This window comes from Dendrobates tinctorius, unplaced genomic scaffold, assembly GCF_039654945.1.
Source record: "Dendrobates tinctorius isolate UK_male_01 unplaced genomic scaffold, ASM3965494v1 ptg000120l, whole genome shotgun sequence".
In the NCBI taxonomy this organism is placed as follows: domain Eukaryota; kingdom Metazoa; phylum Chordata; class Amphibia; order Anura; family Dendrobatidae; genus Dendrobates; species Dendrobates tinctorius.
Window position 1 is genome coordinate 6,340,955 of NW_027361788.1, and position 15,598 is coordinate 6,356,552.

Genomic DNA, 15,598 nt, shown 5'->3' on the forward strand with positions numbered 1-15,598 from the left:
GTTTTACTTTTGTTTTTGACTGTATTATGCCAGCAGCACGGGCTGTGTGCTTCTGAATTCTTATCTCATGTTTACCCATAAGAAGTAAATGCTGTTTACTCAAGATAACTTGCTCAGTGAAGTTCTCCTGTGTACTGGTGGATTCTCAAAAGATACACTCTGCTACAGGGGGGTTATGCCATAATGAAGGGGGTGGTGTGGTGGGCCACTTGGGAGGCGCCAGATATTGCAGAAGGTCCAGCTGGGGCATGTAGTCCCACTAGCAGCAGAAATGATGTCATGGTAGCTCACGTGGCTCGCTGGACCCCTCAACTCTTCCCTTGTGTCCACAATTGTCAATAGCGGGAGGTGGCACTTGTTGATGGTATGGGACCCCCCCAGGGGCACTCCAGTAGCAGTGGTATCTGGCTGCAGGTTTTGGAACACCCATGGTGTTTGTGCATAACAATTTTACTGAATGAGATAATTGGGTACAGCCTCTCTTAAAGGCAAAGTATATTGTGCATATGAAAGTAATGATTCTCTCCTCATGAGACAAGTGTGGTTATGGCCTCTCAGGGCAGCTGGAGCAGAGTTCTTTTCACTTGCTATTAGAGGAAGCGTTATAGGCAGTCCAAGAAATATTACACTGATAGAGGGACCTTCACAGATTTGCTCTCTGTATAAACACACTAAGGTATGGAAGTACTTACAGTATTGAGCCTACCATTCCCTATAGCAGGGGGTAGGTTAAAGTCAGTGGTATGGCAGCCACGTGGACCTGGTCCTGGCTAGAAGCAAACATGATAACCAGCATGCAGGAGAGCACATGTGCAGCTTTATCTCTCCTGACTAAAAGACTTCACTCCTTTTGTGGAGGAGATTATGTGGAGAAAGATGTCCCCTCAGCGTGGACTTGCATAGAAAACTATGGTGTGAGCAGTAGTGTTTGCTCCTTCAGGCAGCTTGAACCGCCCAGAACTGGAACTTACCTCAGGAAGTCTGTGTGAGCCCTGAGCGGAGACGCTTTTCCCAGCCATTTATATGGCAGCTTGTTGTGAGGAGAATAATTACTTAGCTTATGTATACACATTGGTCAGTAGATGGCAACAAAGCACATTTGAGTCCTCAGTATAGAATGCAATGTATTTAATTTTCTAACTCGCAGTGCCCAAACTAATTCTGACACACTGGAACAAATCTACTGCCACATGACAACTGCCTTATTCAGCAGCAGTAGAACGGGTACCAGGATACCACAGTGGACATTATACCAAGAAGGGGAACAGGATGGGGGGAAATGTTATAGGATAAGTGAAATAATTGGAAGTTGCAGGATGGGGGACATTACTACATGGGGGGGCAACACTTGTCTTTATATGATCTAGCCATATGATCCTATTATGGCTGATCCAAAAAATCAGGGTAATAGTTAACACCCACCTTTTGTGTCTACTTTTTTCCTCATAGATTGTAAGTTTGCGAGCAGGGCCCTCATTCCTCTTGGTATCTGTTATGATATGATTATTGTTATGCTGTAATGTCTATTGTCTGTACAAGTCCCCTCTGAAATGTAAAGAGCTGTGGTATATGTCGGTGCTCTAGAAATAAAGTTTATTATTATCTAGCATGCTACAAGGGCTCATACATCTGACCAACATACTGGAGAGGACCCAGGTCCAAATTTTGCACAAAAGTCCATCTAATTATGCCACAATCTATGGGATATGGGTTTTGCAAGATGAAATGGGACAATTTTGGACATTTGTGCAAAAAATACCTTCATTAAAAGTCGCATTACACCATCTCTATCACCGCATCTTGGCCACAAATGAAAGATGTAAGTTGGCCGGACTTAGGTCTTGTATATTGCTTTGTTTCCCTTGCTTTGCTTTTCGGTGGGTCTTGTGGAATATGGCCAGTGCATATAGATGATGGGGATGATGGCTCCTAACCCAAGATGTGCTGTCTCTTGATCTGTAGGTACTTTTTCAAATTTGTCAGTGTAACTTGATCTGATAATGGGTGCGATCACAGCACGGAAGGTGTGATAATTGTATGGGTGGAAGGCAAAATCAATCTTCTATTACAACCGCTCTCTATTTCGTCAGGTCTCAGGCGCTGACTCTCAATGTTGGTTTCTTATCTCCCCCCACCTGCTCAGGAGCAGCACAATGTGAATGACCCAACTAGCCTGACACCGGGATTAGGCAATGTATCGCAAGCATGCAGTGCTATCTTTTAACCTCAATAACTTCATGGGCCTGATTGTTGGTTGATCACAAGAGGGACATCAATGGCAATGTAGCAGAGCTCTGCATGCAAAGCTGCAGCCTCTTCTTTTAGTAACCCTATGTAAGAATGCTGTGCCACAATCCCAATGCACCAACCACTTTTAGCAGCCTGGGATACTGGGCACTGACTGGAGACTAATAATAACAACCCCTTAGATGCTGCAGTCAGTAAAGGTCATGGCATCTAAGGCGTTAAGGAGGGGACAATGTTTTACTATGAAGGCAAAAAATTTTCTAGAACCATTTTTATGAAAGAATGTGTGTAAATGGCTTGTTCTCATGATGTGGTCAGACCCCACATAGCTTTGAGTGTTGCAATACATTTTTTTTGAAGAAAACTTACAACCTGACACAAACTAAAATGGGCTCTTATGCAAGAACAATATAAGGGGCACTTGTTTGCAATCACCCATCTGTATAGGACACGCCCTGTTCTTATGCTTTTAACTCCTTAACCCCCGGAGCTGTTTTCGGTTTTACGTTTTCGTTTTTCGCTCCCCTCCTTCCCAGAGGCATAACTTTTTTTTTTTTTTTATATTCCTCGTCAATATGGCCATGTGCGCCCTTATTTTTTGCGGAACGAGTTGTACTTTTGAATGACACCATTGGTTTTACCATGTCGTATACTAGAAAACATTAAAAAAACAAAAAAAACTCCCAAGTGCTTGAAATTGCAAAAAAAAGTACAATCCCACACTTTTGTTTAGCTTTTTTACTAGGTTAACTAAATGGTAAATCTGACCTGCCATTATGATCCTACAGGTCATTACGAGTTCATAGACACCAAACATGTCTAGGTTCTTTTTTTATCTAAGTGGCGAAAAAAAATCCAAATTTTGCTTTAAAAAAAAATTGCGCCATTTTCCGAGACCTGTAGTGTCTCCATTTTTCATGATCTTGGGTTAGGTGAGAGCTTATTTTTTGCGTGCCGGGCTGACTTTTTTTAATTATACATTTTTGGTGCAGATACGATCTTTTGATTGCCCGTTATTGCATGTTAATGCAATGTTGCTTCCTATTGCCCAGAGGCTCCAATTCAAAACCCTAACCATGACATACAAAGCCAACTACAACCTGTCTCCTCCATACATCTGTGGCATGGTCTCTAGGTACCTACCTGCACGCAACCTTCAATCATCTCAAGATCTCCTTCTCTTCTTCCCACAACCGCATACAAGACTTCTCCCGTGCTTCCCCCCATACTCTGGAACTCTCTGCCGCAACACATCAGACTCTGCCCATCAACGGAAACCTTCAAGAAGAACCTGAAGACCCACCTGTTCTGACAAGCCTACAGCCTGCAATGATCCTCGGTCTACTGAACCATCGCACGTCCTGCTCTACCCTCTCCTACTGTATCCTCACCCATCCCTGTTAGACTATGAGCCCTCGCAGGCAGGGTCCCCTCTCCTTATGTACTTGTGTGTCCCTTGTCTTACACATGTTTATTATACTTGTCTATATTTCCCCTTTTCACATGTAAAGCGCCATGGAATAAATGGAGCTATATAAATGCATAACAATAATAATGTTGCTAATGTGGTAGGGGCCTGGATTGGGGGGTGGTCCACTGCTTACCATGACCGGATGATGCAAAGATGAGACGGAGGCAGAATTCAGTTGTAACAGATCCGGGTTTATTGGCCGTCCTCCTGATGACCTTAGCCATGCACCGCAGTTCCTTTACAGCTCTCCGTTTCCAGGCCCAGGTACCTTTCACCTTTCCTTTAGTTGTGATGAGGTCCCTTGCGGATCTTTCGCTGGGGCTGTCCTAGACCAATCTACCGCCAGTGCCTCACCTGCCCGAGGTCGTTGTCCAGTCGGTACTCCTGGGACCTCGTCTGTCCTGCGGTAGGTCGTGTCAGGGCCACCCCCCTGACTGTCTTCTCTGGTTAGTCCCCTGGTTGAGCTCTTTACCGTTCTCCGTCTTCTGTCCTGAGTCCTCCTCTGTTGAGCTCCTCCCGGGACTAGCCTCTCTGGAACCCCAACCTGTCCTATTTATCACCTCTCACTGGGAATTTCCCTCCTGGGTTCCTGTCTCCCCGCCCCCCATGACTAAGCGGTTTCTTAAGTCCTAAGCTGATGTCAAGTCCTGAACTACACTCCCCCTTGCCATTTTGTGGTCAATTCTAGGTACTGCACTCCCTTTTCTATCTTTCCCTGCTGTTACCTTTCTGTCATTGCCAGTCCCTGTCTACAGTGCACACATCGTCCCCTCCTACTCCCAGTCAAGTCTGTCCGTCAAGTCACCTTCCCCACACTGCAACCAGAAAAACGTAATTCTGGCGTTTTTACTTTTTTCTCACTACATCGTTCAGCGATCAGGTTAATTCTTTTTTTATTGAAAGAGCAGGTGATTCTGAATGCGGCGATGCCAAATAAGTGTTTGATTTTTATTTTCATTGTTTTATTTTGGGCAAAAGGGGGGTGATTTGAACTTTTATATTTTTTAATTTTTTTCGATTGCCGGAAGTGCTTGTTAAATGCCGCTGATTGACAGCGGCATTGAACTGGTTAATAGCCGCAGGTGGATTTTCTAATTCTTTTCCTATCCTTTCTAAGAAACGTGTCCAGCGATTTGCTGGAATAGCTACTGTGACAGGTAAAATGTGACATTAATGCATTGAATAGGAGTCCATGTAATACACTGCTCAGTATAATGTGTTAAAATAGTTAAACTTTTTGTTTACTATTTTTATAAAATTTTTATTTTAATGCATACAATCCCAAGACTAAATGTATACTGTATTACATAATTTGTTTTTCTTTAATGCTTTTTCTGGCACCGATTTATTTGCTCAATCATCGTATTCTGCCTGATTTATGCAATCCCTTCTTAACAGATGCTTCTTTTTCTCCCTTTAACACAGTTGTTTCTCTATACTTGATAAAGTTTAAAATAAACAGATCCCGGGGTGACTAGCAGCATTACAATTGGATTGGCATCTAAACTGTGGAGCAGTTGGTGCCTTGGTGCCAAGGGACAGAAAACAGCAGGTTTTTGCTGGAGGGGACATCTACGTTATTTCCCTCTTGGTCCGCTACAACTAAGCAGATGTCCTAGAATGATTATTTTACCTTCTAGTAATTTTGCCTCTTATCCTCACAGGTATGTGATTGCCTCATTCACAGATGTGCAGGTATGTGTGCTCCATCCTTGGTTTCTTGCACCATCTGCTGTTCACTTATGGCATTGCAGCTTCCCAAATTAAAACTGAAATTGCAGTCATTTTAATGCAGAATATTTTTTTTTTCTAGATACAGTAACATCACTATAAATGTCTTACACTATTGTGACTGGCAATGACAACCACATGTAATCGTTTTTTCTTTTCTTTTTTTTTGGGGGGGGGGCAATAGCACACCTTGGTGAAAAATTTTACATTTATTAAATAGGCAATGTAAATTATAAAAATGGATTAGGGGCAATGCTACTCTCCTGATGTGTTCCCGATGAAGTGACTGTCATGACTGCTGTTGGGTGTTCCGGAACTAGGGGCTCCTTCCCTGTTCCTAACACTCGCCCTGCTCCCCGGATTACTTCTTATGGTGAAGACGCCGGGGCCATGTACCTAGCCTTAGCTCCTGAATCCACCCTCAGTCTGTACCCTTCCCCCAATAAGGGAAGAGGGAAGTAGTAGTGTACTGTAATACTGTTATCACCACAGGCCGCTCTCCCCCTGCGGCTGGTTGCGCCACTGTTACCTCTGTGCCCGCTGCTGCCCGCTCCTCCGTTCCTGTCCTTCGGTCCTGCTGTGCTCCCCGCACTGCTGGAGGCTCCAGGACTCGACACTTGCGTTCTGGCACTCTTGGAGACGGTCATGCCTCCTCCAAGATCCTGTAGCTTCTCATGTCCTGACCCGGGTGGCCACGCCCCCTCTCAGGTCCTCTATACACTTTAATATCCTGACCTGGAAATCTCAGCAGCCAATCCTGGTAAGGTGGGGGTTATTTGAACCTGCTTCCTCTTTCCTCTGGTGCCTGGTTATTGTTTAAGCTCCTACTTCTGTGTCCCAGGCCTGTGGCTATATTCTGTGTGCACTATCTGCACGTCTGTGTCCTTGCTCTCTGCCAGTTGCTCTGTTGTGCCTCCTGGCACAAGCTCAATCCCTGTACTCTGCCTTGTACTCTGTTGTGCCTCCTGGCACAAGCTCAATCCCTGTACTCTGCCTTGTACTCTGTTGTGCCTCCTGGCACAAGCTCAATCCCTGTACTCTGCCAGTTGCTCTGTTGTGCCTTCTGGCACAAGCTCAATCCCTGTACTCTGCCTTATACTCTTGTGCCTCCTGGCATAAGCTCTGCTAAACTCCTGTGCTCTGTTCCGTATGTCCGTTTCTAGTGCTCCTGTGTTTGTCAATCTCCTCAGTTATCCTTCTGTTCCATGTCTCTCCCGCTATCTGAGCCGTCCCTCTTGGTACAGGCTACCGCTGTTTTAGAGAGCCCTTGGCCTGTCCCTGACTATCCCTGTATAGGGGTCGGACTTCACTAGGTCGGCTTGCCCTTGGCAATCTTTTCCACAGTCCAGAGGGTCCACTCTTATAGCTCGCCTCACTGAGGCGTTACAAATAACTAACCAGACTAACAAGGTAATACGAACAGGGGTAAAGAAAAATACCAATCGTACAAATATAGTCACACATACAACAGAGGAATGCACTGGGGAATGGACTATGGGGTTAAACCAAAGTAGGAGAAGAAAGGGGATTATCACAATCACAAAACAAGCAATAGTCACAGAAATATCCACCAACTGCCTTCTACAATAACCTCCAACAACCACAAGCCATAGAGCATAAGCTACTCTATCAATGATTTCTAGCCAGGGCCCAGATTATATAGGAGTGGATAACAGTGCACAGCTGAGAGCATAAATGCTCGAGGAGCTCTCACCAGAGCAGATTAACGTATGCACTGCTAAAAGCAACATGCACTATTAAATATGAAGGTGAAGTGCTTCTCATCAGTGCAGGAGTAGGAGAAATGAAACTGTGGTCTTCGGGCTCCTCTGTCAAGGTAAACCCATGACTGTGACAGTGATGATGCTAAAACTTTCTAAAGCTCCCCCCATACACCTTAAATACTTCAAAGCAATGTTATGGTCCAGCCGATTGTTTGGCCGGCAGCCATCTTGGCCAATTCTTCCATACACTGGTACACTGATTCAGCTGAGTCACATCTCTAGTGACTGCTTATCTCAGGGAGAATAAAAGAATCCTCAACTCCCTGACAATCTTTGTCTGGAGCACACAAACATATTAGGCTAATTTCACACTACGTTTCCTGGAGCTGCGGAGGGATACGCATGGCTGCCGTGAAGCTCCGCCCCTGCCGCATCTCCTCCGGTCAGCACCGCCTATGGGCGCATGACGCTGCATGTGACCTGCATACCATATCTTTAGCATTGGGTACGCAGGCCGTGCGCAGGTATGCGTTTGCCGGCACATGCGTCCTTTTGATGGTGCGCCGATCGCACCAAAATGCAATACGGTGATAGGGCCTATCTCACAAAATACAGAGCCCACCATTTTTTAACCGGAAGAAGATGGCGGCGCTAATGGGGGAAGGCCTGGAGACGGAGGGACACTGGGAGCGTCACCGGGAGGTACCGGGGGAGGGGGTGGATTCGGATGGCGGGGGGAGTGGAGGACAGGATGGAGGGGAGGAGATACGGTGGAAGATTGCGGTCTCCAGCCATGGCCGATGATATTGCAGCATCGGCCATGGCTGGATTGTAATATTTCACCAAGTTTCATTGGTGAAATATTACAATTGCTCTGATTGGCTGTTTAACTTTCAACAGCCAATCAGGCGATCATAGCCATGGGGGGGCAAATACACCCCCTTGGGGTCATGTACAAGTCCTCCTGTACATGTGGGTCGGGTGACATTTCAGTGACCCCAGTCACCCGACCCACAGGAACGCAATCTCGCCATGACACCACATAGGCATCACAGGTCGGATTGGCATCCACTCTCATGATGCCTACATGGCATCACAGGTTGGGAAGGGGTTAAAATAAACCTACTCTCGTAAGCCTGGAAAGTCCACTGGCAGATGGCAGAAAAATACTGGTGGACTGACACTGTGATAGCATTGTTCTGGGACATGGCAGAGTTCTGGCAAAATGTCACCATGCCACTCCACCAGAAATCTACTATTCTGCATGCCTAAAGTCTTTTTGGTCGGCCGCCCACTTACCAGCCTTTAAGGCAGAATAGAGAATTTGAAGGTTGGAAATGAGTTTGACCAATTAAGACTTCGTAGTAATTCCAAAAGACATTTACACTTAACACTTTCCCTCCCTGGCACATAAGTCATGGGGAGGGTTGGGTGTTAAGAGGAGCTGGGGAAACTGTACACCGGACAGGTGCACGTTGTGTGATACACTAGACAGCCAGCACCTTCCTCTAACCGGTGATTATAGCAGACTCTAATCGCTGCTGTTAAACCACTTATATGCCACAGTCCATCTCTACTAGCATGCGTTGAAGTGGTGGAATTTTAATTTCCGCTCAGGTCACAAGAATGGAGGCCAAAGGCTGGGCCCCATAGTTATATTTCTGGTGGTAGTAGTGAAGTAGAGAAAATAGTCGCTGCTGAAACCATTCAATTGATACCAGTACTTTTTTTTTTTTTTTTTTTTTTTTTTTGAAGGTGGAGGACAACATTTTGGAGACCAATAGATGTTGCCGTTACATGACTGAGATGTTTTGACTCCAAAAAGAGTTGTTGTCCTGAACCTTCAATAAAGTTCTTCTTGCAATCTTTTTCTAGATTGTTGGAATGTTTGGCGCAATAACTCCATTCCTGTCTGCGTGTTTAGTTGCTAGGTCTGTATGTGGTTTAAAAAGTTATAACAAAAAAACTCCCAGAGGCTCACACAGGGATAGCATGTCACTGTATTTCCTGTTTTTCTGTGTCTGTATGAGAGAAGCAGATGCTGCACAGATACACACAAATGATTTATTCTTGATATGTAAAGCCTATCATATATTGTTAGTTCCTGAATAATCCGCTGCCAACAGGTTATGGGCCCATAGTGATACAGAACCCCAGTGTAACACAGCAACAGAAGCCCAGAGCAACAGAGAAGATGTCCACTAGCAGCAATCCTGTCAAGTTCTCAGTGCCAAGCCTCACTAACCAGAGCTACTACTCCTGGAAATTCAAGGTGATGATGCTGCTCATAAGAGAAGGTATGTGGAAATATACTCAGGCACAAGTGCCTCATCCATTACCAGATGATTGGCTAGAGAAGGATCAGAAAGCACAACGCACGATCTCCCTCAATGTAGATGATGATCAGATTGTGCATATATGCAAGTGTGCAACTGCAAAGGAGATGTGGGATGAGTTACGGAAAGTGCATGAAAGATCAAATCTCAGCAATAAGCTTTATCTCATGCGAAAGCTGTATCAGTCTAAGCTTAGTGATGGACAGAATATGCAGGACTGTATAAGAAACACTCTAGAGATTGGGGAGCGTCTCAGGGGTATTGGAGAAGGAAGAAATTAAAGATTTTCATGTTGCTGCACTTCTATTAAGTAGCCTTCCAGGAAGTTATGACACACTCGTGACTGCACTAGATGCACGGCCAGATGATGAGCTGACACTAGAGTATGCTAAAGGAAAACTTGTGGATGAATTCAAGAGAAAAAAGCAGCATGTAAGCAGCAGTAATGAATCCAGAGCAGAAACAGACACAGTATTTCCCTAAATTAAAGAGCAATCTAAGAGAAACTTGTGAATGTTATTTCTGTAAAAAGCCCGACTGCATCATCTGGAAAGCCAGAATGAGTCAGCTTAAAAAGCAGAACAGTCTTCAAAGGGTTAAAACTGTTGTAAAGGAAGATTCTGCATGTGTTGAAGGTGCATTTAATGCTGTTGGCAACGGATTATTCAAGTTCCTCTTCAAGCGTGTTACAACACAGCTTCTTTATTCAGGAACAATATACATAATCGGGAATAAATCATTTGTGCGTCTTTCTGTGCAGCATCTACAGCAAGCTGCTTCTCTCATACGGACACAGGAAAAACAGGAAATAGTCACATGTTCTCCCTGTGTGAGCCTCTGGGAGGGTTTTTTTTTTTTTTTTTACTTTGTGAACTGCATAAAAATCTATCAACTAAACACTCAGACAGGAATGGAGTTGTTGCACCAAACATATTCCAACAAATGCCAGTGCAGGCCCATCTGCAAAGCATATATGGTGTATACATTCTCGTGCAAACAGTCATATGACAAATAAGGATTTCTTCCATGACCTTAATGAAAGCAAGTCAGAAAAGGTCATCTTTGCTAATGGTCACTATATGACTTCAAAAGGAGTAGGAGACTGCTACCTCTACTGCCAGTTTCCTCAGCACAAACCAGAAAGATCCCAGTAAAAACTGTTCTCTTTGTACCCAGCCTTGAAAGCAATCTTCTGTCAGTAAAGAAGCTCACGCAAAAGGGGAATAGTTAATTTTAAAGGTAACAGCTGCATCATTTCAAAGAAGGGTCACTTTCTGAATGAAAAATCCAAGATGAAATTTATCTTCTAAAATGCAAAGAGTGTACAGTGCTAGACAAGATCTACATAAGAACTGTATCCATGTATGGCACAGACGTCTTGGGCACATAGACCCAGAATCAGTAAGGAAGCTAGCTCAACTTGCAAATGATATTGAAATCAACCAGTGTAGTCAAATGAAGTGCACTAGCGGTCTTAAAGGGAAAATGTCCAGAAAATCCTCTCCTAAAATAAGCACCACTAGATCTGCACAGCCACTGGATCTGATGCATACAGATGTATGCAGTCCAATGAGTGTCCAAACTCCTAGCAAGAAGAGAGATTTTCTCACATTTATTGATTAAACAGATATACAGTCGCCTACCTGTTTCACAGTAAGGCTGAGTTCACACGTTGTTTTTTTTCGTGTTTCCGCGGCGGTTTTAACCGCACGATTTTGCCGCGAAAATGCGAAAAATAAGCATCCCATGCATTCCTATGGGATTCCGCAGTGCTGTGCTAATGCTGCGGTTTTTAGCGCGGCGGATTCGCTTTGCGTTAAACGCAGCATGCTCATTAATTTTGCGGAATCGCGGCGATCCCGCACCCGTAGGAATGCATTGTTCTGCTTACTTTCCGCATGTGGCTGTGCACACCATGCGAAAAGTAAGCAGAACAATTGCGGATGGTACCCACGGTCCGGAGGAGAGGAGACTGTCCTCCGGGCTTTGGGTACCATATCCCTGTAAAAAATAGAATTTAAAACAAAAAATATTGTTATTCTTACCTTCCGACGTCCCGCGCAGCCTTCCCGCCTCTCTCCACGCTCCCGTTCCCAGTAATCCTTTGCGAAAATGCTCGCGATGACGTCCGTTCTCGCGGGATCGCGATGTCTCGCGGTCATTCGTGCGACGTCATAGCGAATTACCGCGAGACGTCGCGATCCCGCGAGAACTAATGTCATCGCGGGCATTTTCGCAAAGGATTACTGGGAATGAGAGCGTGGAGAGAGGCGGGAAGGCTGCGTGGGACGTCGGAAGGTAAGAATAACACCTTTTTTTTATTTTTTTTTCTATTTTTTACATTTTATCTTTTACTACTGATGCTGCATAGGCGGCCTCAGTAGTAAAAAGTTGGTCACACTTGTCAAACACTGTTTGACGAGTGAGACCGACCTGTCAATCTGTTCTCCAAGTGATGCTCCAGATCGCTTGGAAAACGCTAGCATTTTTCAAGCTAATTACGCTTGCAAAATGCTTGTTTTTCCGCGGGAAAATCGCGAGAATTTAAAATGCGATTTTCCCGCGGAATGGAATTCCGGAACTCTCGCGGTAATTTCCGCGAGAGTTCCGCTACGTGTGAACTTAGCCTAAGGCTGAAGCTCCACAGAAACATGAAGAATATCTTGCTGTAGTGTTTAACAAATGTGGAAGAATGCCAAAAACCCTGCATGCAGATAATGGAACCAAATATACAAGTGGTAAGGTGCAAGCCATTTTGAAAAAGGATGGAATTGTTCCAGACTACCATTCCATACAACTCAGAACAAAATAGCATTGCAGAGAGAGAGAGAACCGTACTCTGTGAACGTGGAAGAAGTATGTTTGATGCAAATCTACCTACAATGTATTGGGAGAAGCCATCATGACAGCTTGCTATCTTCAAAACAGACTGCCAAGTTAAGTCACAAATAAAACTCCATATCAGCTATGGAACTGCGAGAGGCCTAACCTGAAGCACCTCAGGATATTTGGAAGCATAACATGTGTATGTTCCCAAAGAAAAAGGTTCCATGTTGGGAATCACATGCAAAGCAAGGAGTCCTGGTGGGCTATAGCAAAACTCAAAAGGGATACAGAATCCTGCACCCAGAGACTAACACAGTAACAATCAGCAGAAATGTAGTGAAAAACTGTATCGCTCAAATTCCATGAACATACATGGAACTTGGCAACACATTCTTGTCACTTACAACATCAACAGCAAGTTCCATGTAGTTCTCATTCTGTTCTTTTCCTGTACTCAGTTCCATGTTCTCCAGTACATTATGAGGTAATAGCACCTTAGGTGGTACCGCAGCGTTCTCCCTGTTCGGGCTTCCTGTGCTTCGGGATTCTCTGGCCCATTTTGCCCCGGTCCTGAGAGCATCGGCCCACGCAACTATCTGCCACATGTTAAACAATCTCTGCCCTGTACTTTCCAGTACCGCTTCCTTTCTCCAGCTATGGACTGCTGCAAACCTGCTGCTTGACACCATACTTCTATCATATAGACTCTGAATGGCTAAGCTTCTTTTCTTAAATGTTACGTAACTGCTGTGGTTTCCTGGGCCTAGAGCCCATGTGGACTATTAGGGCACCCGGGCCTTTCTGACTTCCTAAGGGAACATTACTAGCTTACCACACAGCAGCCCCTCCTATAAGTAGCAATAAAGTGAAGCACGAATAGCACTAAGGCAACTACTCACTTTAACATGAGAGCCCCATCAAATGATTGACTGTCAAGAAAAAAAACCTGTTCAAGCGTTGTAACACGCGAAATGACCATCGTCCACTCATGTTCTCTGCATGCCTGCACGTACCGGCTGGGGGATGCTCAATCAAAAACTAGGCTCTGCTCTATTCCATGTGAGGGCAAATATCTCTTTGGACAAGCGGTGGATCATATTATTGATAAGGCAGCAGACAAGAATTGGTTCACTGCTGTATCACGTCTGCAGTTTGAGTTCCTTTCTGAGGGGAGATATAGCAGGAGTAGACCAACCAAAGAACAGGATGACTGGAGAGATAAGCCAAAGACCAAAAGTTTCATGTTTGGGGGTTCTTCATCAAGGAACCAAAAATCCTCCAAGTGACAGGCCATCCCAGGTGGGAGGAAGGCTGTCCCACTTCCGAACTGCCTGGGAGAAGATCTCAGCCAATTCCTGGGTCCTCAAGATAATAAAATCAGGACAGAAGCTAGAGTTTGCATCTGTCCCTGGGCACAGCTTCAGGATCCTGGAAGGAACAGGCCCTAGAAGCAGAGGTGCTAACCTTGCTTCAAAAAAGAATGCTAGTGGAGGTGTCCGTTCAGCAGCAGGGGAGGGAATTTTATTCTCCCCTCTTTCTGATATAGAAACCAGACATATCATCAATCTGAGAGGCCTCAACAGGTTCCTTGTTTACAGACCATTCAAGATGGAGTCCATAAAAACAGCAATGAAGATCCTATTCCCGGGCTGTTGTGATTAAGACCTAAAGGACAGATTATCTCATCCCCATCCACCGGGAAGACCAGCAGTTCCTAAGGGTAGTGGTGTATGTAGGAGGACATTTCAGATATTTTAAGTACAGAGCGTTACCTTTTGGTCTCTCCATGGCCCCAAGGGTCTTATCAAAATTATCCTGGAGGTGATGGCACACTTATGGGAAAGGAGTTTTCTAGTAGTACCATATTTGGATGACTTCTTAGTGGTCAGCCGGATGCAACACGGATGCATGGCTCAACTAAACTTCATCCGAAACGCTATGTCCAATCTAGGCTGGATGATGAATATGGAAAAATCGAGGCTGCAGCCACTGAAGGCTCAATCCTTCTTGGGGCTTATTATAGACTCAGAGAAACAGATTTATCTCCTACCAGAGGATAAGGAAAATATCATAGCCCTAGTGTCAGCAGTCCTGTACAACCCGATCAAGACCCTGAGGAAGGCCAGGTCTCTTCTAGGATCAATGACGTCATGCATTCCAGCAGTGCAGTGGGCACAATGTCATTCCAGGGCATTGCAGCATGATTTTCCCGTCTCCCATGACGACACACATGAGAGAGGGGATCCGCCCAGTCAGGACAGGAACCCTACTGAAGATAAAAGGGGCAGTACCTCTCCCTCGCTTCAGTTGGGTTTCCTGTCCTGACAGGGACCCGTGTACTGAAGATCACGTACCTGCCCCTCTCTCATGCCGGCGTGGAAGAACAGGCGGGGTCCTGGGCGCCGTGCGTTGGGAGAGGGAAGCGCCATCCCCGGGGGCTTGGCGTCCGAGTGGGCGCAGAAGCAGCATGGCCTGGGGTCCTGGGGCTCTACCGTGGCTGCCGCGCCGCCCTCTCCCCCTCTGCCACATCCTGGAGCACAGAGAAAGCTGCAGGCCGCTTCCGGGTCGCACCCCTCTGACGTCAAACGCAGAGCACGCTGGGAAGGGGCGTGCCCGTGTGACGTCGGGAGGCGGCGCCAGGATCCAAGATGGCGGCGCCCATAAGAAAAAATGCCGGCAGGCAAGATAAGATCCCGGCAGCATGGCAGGGGGGGAGGGGCTGTGGGGGTAACCGGAGGAGGCAGAGTGTGCAGTGGATCTCCCTTACATAAGGGGGATGACCACAGAAGACGCACTCATGCCCAAGGCTTCATGATGGAAGTGGGGCAAGATGAGCAGCAGCAAGAGCTTTCACCAGATGCCAGGCCGGGCCGCCAGCATACCAGGAGCAGCCGCTCGAGTGGTGGGAGCGGCAGTCGTAAACGCGACCGGCATGACTCTGAGACGTCCAGAAGAAACGTCACGAGTGCATCTGAGGAGCCTCCGAGATCAGTACCCCTGATTGACAGCGGTGGTGAGTGATCTACGTGAATGTCACTCTTATGGTAACAGGGTTCCTTTTTTCTCTGTTTGATCACTAGGGGTCAAGGAAGGCCAGCAGCAAAACCAAAAATAGAGAATGCGCCCTATGCAAACACCCGCTGGCAGATCAGTGGCAGAAAGACCTCCGCGCTGACTGTATAAATAAAACTATACAGGAGGAAACCCCTGATTTGGTAACCAGCCTTAAGGCGTTAATACAGCATGAGTTGAAAGGTTCCCTA

At 45.8% G+C, this 15,598-nt stretch overlaps 1 protein-coding gene across 2 annotated transcripts in view; it reads left to right on the top strand.

The window, feature by feature from the left end:
- Positions 1–15,598, top strand: part of LOC141101581 (kinesin-like protein KIF14) — a 303,968-nt gene that overhangs the window by 67,570 nt on the left and 220,800 nt on the right. For both annotated transcript variants that reach the window (XM_073590711.1, XM_073590710.1), the window contains exon 7: positions 5,383–5,413. In XM_073590711.1, coding sequence (XP_073446812.1) covers positions 5,383–5,413 — 31 coding nt within the window. The remainder of the gene's footprint in view (positions 1–5,382; positions 5,414–15,598) is intronic.